Source organism: Pogona vitticeps, chromosome 1, assembly GCF_051106095.1.
Source record: "Pogona vitticeps strain Pit_001003342236 chromosome 1, PviZW2.1, whole genome shotgun sequence".
NCBI lineage: Eukaryota > Metazoa > Chordata > Lepidosauria > Squamata > Agamidae > Pogona > Pogona vitticeps.
This window is the reverse complement of record NC_135783.1, coordinates 7,425,476-7,433,946: the sequence shown is the minus strand read 5'-3', so window position 1 is coordinate 7,433,946 and position 8,471 is coordinate 7,425,476. Positions and strand designations below refer to the sequence as shown.

General features: G+C 43.7%; 1 protein-coding gene across 2 annotated transcripts in view; it reads left to right on the top strand.

Moving 5' to 3' along the window:
• The window catches only part of LOC140706699 (uncharacterized), a 15,174-nt gene extending 14,839 nt beyond the window's left edge, over positions 1–335 (top strand). For both annotated transcript variants that reach the window (XR_012086519.2, XM_078382033.1), the window contains one exon: positions 154–335. Coding sequence is in view for 1 of the 2 variants with exons in the window: in XM_078382033.1 (XP_078238159.1) it covers positions 154–173 (20 nt within the window). In the remaining variant the exon portion in view is untranslated. The remainder of the gene's footprint in view (positions 1–153) is intronic.
• The last annotated feature ends 8,136 nt before the right edge of the window (positions 336–8,471 follow it).

Below are 8,471 nucleotides of genomic sequence, written 5' to 3'. Positions count from 1 at the left end.
ATGCTAATGTTGTATTTTTAAAAATCTTTTGGAACTAATGTTACCCAATGTAAGCAAATTCAAAATTTCTCCTTCCAGTACGTTTCTAAAAAAAAGGATGAGAGGTGGTAATTGCAAAAGATCGTTTGTATCGCGTTTTCTTTTGTTCTTCAGGCTATAAGAAAATATATTAGGGGAGAGAATCCTGCCACTCCTGCAAGACGGAATTCACTTTCTTCGTCAACTGTGTGGGTTAGTGCTTTAGAAGAAGCGTTTCAACTCCCGAAAACAGCTTCCTGTTTTTATAGCAATGCCTTTTGACCTTCTGCTCTTAATAAAAGCCAATACATTGTTTACATGAACTCCTGAGTCATTTTTTCCCCCTATACCAACATTTCATGCATATATATCAAGAGAACCCCAGATTTCTGTATATAACGTGGCCCAGAAAGAAGGCTTGTTTGCTTGCTTGACTGATTGATCCACTGATTGTCTTCAGAAACCCTTCCAGCTGGCACCATACTTGATCCCACAGACTTAAAAACATGGGAAGGGATTTTTTTGGGCAGCTGAGATGTGCTTACATATAATTTGGCTGGGCTGTTTCCTAGCTCTCCTCCTTGTGAGGGCCTATGATGCTATCTGACACCACATGGTTGTTGTTTATTTATTTATTCAACTTATATGCCACCCACTCTACCGAAAGGTCTCTTGTTGTTTAGTCGTTTAGTCATGTCCAACTCTTCATGACCCCATGGACCAGAGCACGGCAGGCCCTCCTGTCTTCCACATTACATAACAGCCATATGCTGTCGAGCACGGCAGTCGTAGCCAGCTCTTCCCGCAACAGGATATATAGTGGTTTTAACCTCCCTTTTGGAGCGATGCCACATACGTGCCCTTTATTGCTTGCTTCACAGGATTTGAGGCACCTCTAGTGGCTACACGAGCATCAGAGGGTTGAGCTAGTATGGGCTGAGTTGGAATGGTCGGGCTTGATTAGGATGATCTAAGCCCAGGGCTTAATAAGAGAGTTGTATCTGGATACTGGCCAATTTAATCACTTCCCCTGCTTGGCAGAGGGAAGAGAAATAGAATGCGTAAGATGGAAAAAAGGGGAAAGGAAAAAAAGGAGGGGAGCTAAATGGAGATCTAGTGAAAGGGGGCGAGACAGACAAACACACATAGAGGTACTGACAGGGGGTATGTTGTGTGTGCAAAAAATAAAATAAAATTGTGCTGCTTATATACTTCCCCACAGCATTTAAAACATTCTATGGGCAGTCCAATTTAATTATGCAGGCTACACTTTGCAACTCCGCCCCCCCCCATAGTAATCTGGGTACTCAATTTACTGACCTTGGAAGACTGGAAGGATGAATGAACCTCAGGATGTGGGCACAGTTTTGGGTGCAGTACTGCTGTTTAACCACCGTGACATGAGGCTCCTACATGCACCCATCCATCAACCCATCCATGCACATCTTTACTTCCTGCCTTGCCCCATTCCCCCCCCCCAAAGCTTTAAAATGCTGCTCTAATGACTGAACCTTACACATCACTGCAAATGTGGACACACACTCAGATTCGTTGGCCCACACCCCACACATGCATGTGTGCATGTACAGAAAATGCAACAGGGTGGGAGAGAAGAGAGAGAGATGTCTGCTTTCCATACACCCTTCCTTTTGCATTTAGGAAGAATACCCCATACACTGGAGTGATCTAGGTCACTGGTTCTTAACCTTGGGTTACTCAGGAGTTTTGGACTGCAACACCCAGAAGCCTTCACCACCAGCTGTCCTGACTGGGGTTTCTGGGAGTTGCAGTTCAAAAGCATCCGAGTAACAAAGGTTAAGAACCACTGATCTAGGTGATTGAACTGGGGGGGGGCGGAGAGGGCTTATTTGCATTGATTCTAATTGCTCCAGGTAAAAATTAAGGATAGATTGGTCCCCATTGGGGATGGGTTGGAACATGCTAAGAAGAATGTTGTGTCATCTGTATTTTTTATGTTTATTTTTTGCAATGCAATGGCATCCTTAAGTCTTGCGAGACTATGGTAACTTGCTCTGAATAAAGGAATTGGAACAGCATCTAGTGTGGCTGAGAGGGCCAATTTGAGAGTGACCATCCCTTCCACACTGAAGACAAATACAATCTGTCCCCTGTCCAGCTCCCTGATTTTGCTGCTTTCAGGACTTCCTCTTTGCCTCAGCCTGCTGGACAAGGGTCTCTTCAAATTGGGAGAGGCTGTGATGCACTGCCTGCCTCCAGGCTGAACGCTCAGAGGTCAGGGTTTCCCATCTGTTGAGGTCTATTCCTAAGGCCTTCAGATCCCGCTTGCAGATGTCCTTCTATCGCAGCTGTGGTCTCCCTCTGGGGCGATTTCCCTGCACTCATTCTCCATACAGGAGATCTTTTGGAATCCGACCGTCAGCCATTCTCATGACATGCCCAAGCCAACATAGATATCACTGTTTCAGTAATGTATACATGCTAAAAATTCCAGCTCGTTCTAGTACTACTCTATTTGGAACTTTGTCCTGCCAGGTGTTACCAAAAATGTGTTGGAGACAACACAGCTTCCTCTCCTGCCATGCACAAAGGTCAAAGGGATCTGGTGTTGAGCCATCAAAAACTACAGTGCCTTTCATTCCCTCTTGGAAGGACCTGATGATGTTAAGGAGTCGAGGTGGACATCTAGTTTTGGAAAGTATTTTAGAAAGGCCATCCCTGCTAACCAAATCAAAGGCCTTTATAAGATTTATGAAGTCCACAAAGAGTGGCTGTTGTTATTCCCTATATTTCTCCTGCAACTGTCTAAAGGAGAATACCATGTCAGTGGTGGATCTATTAGCTTAAAATCCACACTATGAATCTGGATAGACTCTGTCTGCAAGCACCTGGAGCCTCTTCAGCACAACACGGGCAAGCAGCTTCCCTACAATGTTGAGAAGAGAGATGCCATGGTAGTTATTGCAGTCACCCCTGTTGCCTTTGTTCTCGTACAATGTGATAATGTTTACATCCTTCCTGTCCTATGGGACTCCACCTTCCCTCCAGCAAAGAAAAAAAAAGATGTTATACAGCTCAGTGGTGAGGGTCTCTTTATAGCACTTCAGCACTTCAACAGGGATTTTATCCTTCCCAGGTGCCTTACCAGAGGCGAGGGAATCCAAGGCTGCTTTTATTTCTGCTAAAGTTGGTTCACTGTCCAACTCTGCCACGACAGGCAGGCACTCAATGTTATTTAGTGCCTCTTTGGTTACTACATTCTCTCTGGAATACAGAGAGAGTAGCTCAGAGTAGTGCTGCACCCTGCTTGCGGTGGATTGCATTTAGTCAGAATTCTCCACTATGACTTGTCCATCTTAGGTGTCCTTGCTTGGCATAGCCCATAGCTTCTCTGCATTACTCAAGCCCCTTTGCCATGACAAGGCAACAATCCGTGAAGGGGATCTGAGAGCAGAGCTGAAGCCAATAATTTTTGGAACATCTCCTGGTAGTCTGTTGGACTTTGCTACGAGCAACCTGAAGAACTTGCAAGTTGACTCCCTAGGACAGGCTTTGTATGCTGCTAGAGCTCTCCTCTTTTCCTCGATGGCTGCCATCAACTCCTCCAAATGGTTTTTTTTTAAAAAAAGAATTTATTTTGTTTTAGAGTGCTCTCAATCATTCCAGCAGAGGGAGACAGAACAGGTTAAACTCCAGTGTAGCCGACCTCTTTGAGTAAAAGTTGGCTGAAGTCTTTACAATGGAAAGGGTTGTGAAGAAGTCAGAGGGCCCCAAAGGGTATGAATAGATAACGCACCTCACAGGCCACCTTTTGAGTGTGATGGTCCTGCCGCTCCTGCAGATAATCCTGCTACGCAAGGTTGAACGGATTGTAATTTTGCAAATGATTTATTATTGACTTCCTAAGAAAAAAGAAACACAACCAAATTGGAATATAGGCAGGCAGAGGGCAGAATTTTTTTTTATAATTGGCTGTATGGGAAGGATTTTTCCAAACATGCCCTGTCCTCTCATCTGAAATACCGTCCACCTGAATGAAAGTATTTCCCAGTGGGAGCAAATAATGATGACCTCATGCATTAGTTATCCTGCCTGAACACAAGAGAGAGAGAGAGAGAGAGAGAGAGAGAGAGAGAGAGACCCTTTATGGCAGTGGTCCCCAACCTTGGACCTCCAGATGTTTTTGAACTACAACTCCCAGAAGCCTTCACCACCACCCTGCTGGCCAGGATTTCTGGGAGTTGAAGTCCAAGAACCTCTGGAAGCCCAAGGTTGGGGACCACTGCTTTATGGCACTTTAATTAATTAATTAAATAATTAATTATATTTTTACTCTGCCTTTCTCCTTAAGAAGGACCCAAGGCGGTTTACATCCTTAAAAGGCAATATTTAAAAGCTCAAAACAGTAAGTATAGAAGTGCTAAGAAGAGTCAAACAAATGCCACCCTTAAACATTGTAAACAAGCACATTCAGAGCAGTAAGGCACAACCATCCATTAAAAAACCCACTGACATAAAACTTGCCTGAAGAGAAAGATTTTTCACCCGTTTGGTGAAGGACAGCAAAGACGGGGCTGGGATGGCCTCCAGTGGGAGGGAGTTTGAAAGAGTGGTGACGAAGGCCCTCTCCTGTGTCCCCACCAAATGTGTCTGTGATGGTAGTGGGTACAAGAGAAAGGCCTTGCCAGATGATTTCCACACACATTTTCCCCTTTCCACTTTTGTGACAGTTGCTTTTGTGACAGTCCTTTTCAAGTGTGCACTTTATATGGCCATCAAAGGTGGCCAGTTCCCCCTTTTTTGGGGGAGGGGAAGGACGTGAGGGTCTGTCTTCTGTTACACAGCTTTGCCTGTAAAGAATGTCACCAGCTGTGGCAGATTGGCAGTAATTAAAGAGTTCCTTTGCCAGGTTTACTGTGTGACCAACTTTGTATCATAAAATGGTATAAAACCTACAAACTCACAGACACACCAGCTAAACCTACAAACTCCCACATAAAAAGCCTAGGCCAAAAGTTTTGCATGCAATGTTATGGGATTGCACATAGGCTGAAACTGAAAAATAAACTCTTTAATTATTGGCACAATGTCATGACGGGTGACATCACTCGCATTACAGCGGTGGAGGTATGCAACAGGATACTGGCCAGGAAGTTTTAAACTGGTACCAATAAAGTAGGTTACAGCTGGGGTGGCATGTGGAAGGCATGCCACCAATGGGCTACCACAAGAAACAAGCTTCTTTCCTTCAGGGCTGATAGGATTTTGGCATTATGTGGCCTTTAATACATACTGGCCAAAATCCTATTGCGTAACATAAGCGAAGCAAAGTTATACATTCTATTCTCATGGGTATATAAAGAACCCCTGCTGTAGGTGTGCATTCTTGGCGTGCATGTGCCTGAGAATTGTGGAGGGGGCTCTTTATTTACCCCTAAGTAAACCAACAATTTTGCTTATGTTACACAATAGGATTTTGGCCAATGGATGAAGGCATCCACATTGGTCCTAACAGAGTGGTGTAGGGAAAACATGTTGATGCACGCTGCTTGCTTGGGTATGAGCCTGCCTGAAGAAGAAGAAGAAAGAGAGGAAGAAGAGCAAGAAGAAGAAGAAGAGGAATAAGGAGAAGGAGAAGGAGAAGAAGAAGAGGAAGGAGGAGGAGGAGAAGGAGAAGAGGAAGGAGAAGGAAAGAAGGGGGGAAATGGCATTTCTAGAATAGACCTCTAGCCATAGACCTTTGGATCTTATCTGGAATTTGGCATGTTTTTATCCATGAGTACCTTCTGGTCTCTGTGTAAACTGATTTTCAGGGCAATGCCCACCCCTTGTCAAGAACACACTGTATGGACATTTAGAGGGGGTGTTCAATAGCGGGCACTTTTATTGCCCAGGTATCTGGAACACATAGTCCTACCACTGCTTGTGGGCTCACCACAGGTGCCTTCCATTCCCTGTCCATCTTCTTTCTCTAATGGAGTATAAATAAAGGGTTCTGTAAGTGTGTCACATCTTGGAGTAGGAAGGAGACTCTGTTGGACTCAACATTCAGACATGAAGGCCTTTCTCCTTCTTCCTGTTTGTCTTTTCTTCATATTGTTGCATCGTTCAGGTGAGAGATAGAAGGGGACAGCTCTGTAGGTCTGCAGTTTACTGTGACAGAACCATCGGGCCTGTTCTATGAAATCTTTATGGTATCTTATAAAATGTTGCCATGAGGTGAATGTTCTCCTACAATGTACCGTGTCTTGTACCAAGAAGCAAGTCCTTTCTTCAAAAGGTTAGCAGGAAAACTAAAGAGTTGCCTTTACTGAATAGGAAACAGGTCCACTGGGTAACTATCAAGAAGTTTCTCTCTCTCTTTTTTAAATAGTGTCCCACAAATTGTTCACTCTGTGGTCACAGTATCATCTTGGAGGACTCCACCAGTTCATTAGGAATGCACCAGGAGACTTAAAGAGTTCTGTTATGTTATTTCAGGGCGCATGCAACTTTACCTCATTGTGGGTGAGTCATGTGTAGCCTGAAATTCAAGAAGGAACTCTTCAATTGGCAGCAATCTGCCACTAATAATGGTGTTGCTCTGTTATGTTGGCACAGCTCTGCAAGAGGATACTGTACCTGGAAAACCCTGGGGTAGAAGTTCATAATGATGTTCATATAATAAATATAGCATGTCAGCATCTTCATAATGTGTCAGCACCTTCATAAGTTATCTTGCACATTGTGTCACTTAATGGAAAGACTAGGATTTAGGAGAGTTGAGTCTGAATTCCTGCTCAGTCATGGGAACTCACTGAGGGGCAGGGTCATACTAATAAAATCTCTCCTTAAATATTTCAGTCACTTTGAAAGCTCTATTAGGGTCGCTATAAGCCACTTCTAACTTGACAGCAAATAGCAGAGCAATTGCTGTTAAAGGAATGTCTAAGGACGTGGTGGCATTGTGAGTTAAACTGCAGAAGCCTCTGGGCTGCAAGGTCAGAAGACCAGCTGTCGTAAGATCGAATCCAGGTGACAGAGTGAGCCCGCGTTGCTCATCCCGGCTCCTGCCAACCTAGCAGTTTGAAAGCATGCAAAAATGTGAGCCGATAAATAGGTACCACCTTGGTGGGAAGCTCATGGCGTTCCGTGTCTAGTCGCACTGGCCACGTGACCACGGAAACTGTCTGTGGACAAACGCTGGCTCTACGGCTTGGAGATGGGGATGAGCACCATGCCCTAGAGTCAGACACGACTGGATTAAATGTCAAGGGGAACCTTTACCTAAGTATATTTATTTGACTTGGTGTAGTAATAGGAAGTATTTAGACATGTCTGTGTCTTCCTATCTGAAGACCTATATGTCTTCTCTTTTTCTTTTCATAAAGTAACTCCAGGAATGGCCCACCATCTACCTATGATGTGTCATGGCACATGCAAGCTGCTATGTTCCTATGGTGAATATCGGATGAGAAATGATCTGTGCAGATTTCCCAGCTTAGCCTACTGTTGTAAAGCAATGGGTAAGATTTTTTTTCATGCTTTTTATGTGCTGGAAGAAGAGGAATTCATCAGGATATTTGAGCAAGATATTTCAGGGCCTCCAAGATGTTCTTTGGTGAAATAGCAGAAGCCCCATCCTGAAGCACACTTACCAGTGGGTTCCTTCGAAAGTTTGCTTCTCTACCCTAATAGTTCCTATAATCTGGTTCCCCAATGGGTTGTGAATAAACTGTTCCCCTTTTTCCTGTTGACGCCACCTTTTATGTAGTAAAGAATCTTGTAGTTCCAGCATTTTGACATAGGAGATCGATCGATCGATCGATCGATCGATCGATCGATCGATCGATCGATCGATCGATCGATCGATCGATCTATCTATCTATCTATCTATCTATCTATCTATCTATCTATCTATCTATCTATCTATCTATCTATCTATCTATCTATCTATCTGTCTATCTATCTATCTATCTTTCGCTATGTCAGTTGATCAGGGTAAAAACACCCTTCTCCTTTTTTAGTTCAGGTCTTTCCCCAAACCCAGGTTCATCAGGCATTTTCACTTATAATCCCTCTCTAACCCTGGTTCTTAGCCATATGGAAAAAGCAAAGGAAGAGCAAACATTGTAGACCAATATATAAAATGACTTGGTCATTAAATTTAGGATATATATCCTAAACTAGAGGCACTGCAAATAAGGGGAAGTGTGATTGTCTAATAAATTGGCTATTAAAATTGAGACCAGCCCACACACTCCCTGAAATGAACACAAATATAATGAGGAAGGAAAAGTATGAGACAAGATTTGGAAAAGGGAATTGAAATGTTGGCAGGGTGAAGGAGAATCGCAAGAAGAGCTGCTACCAGAACACAGAAAAAAGAACAGGGGCAGGGAGGAAGGGAGAGGGTATTTTAGGGCCAAAGAGCAGATCAACAGAAATGTGTTATTTTCTCCTTATACCATTTCCCCCCTCCAGAATGCAAATCC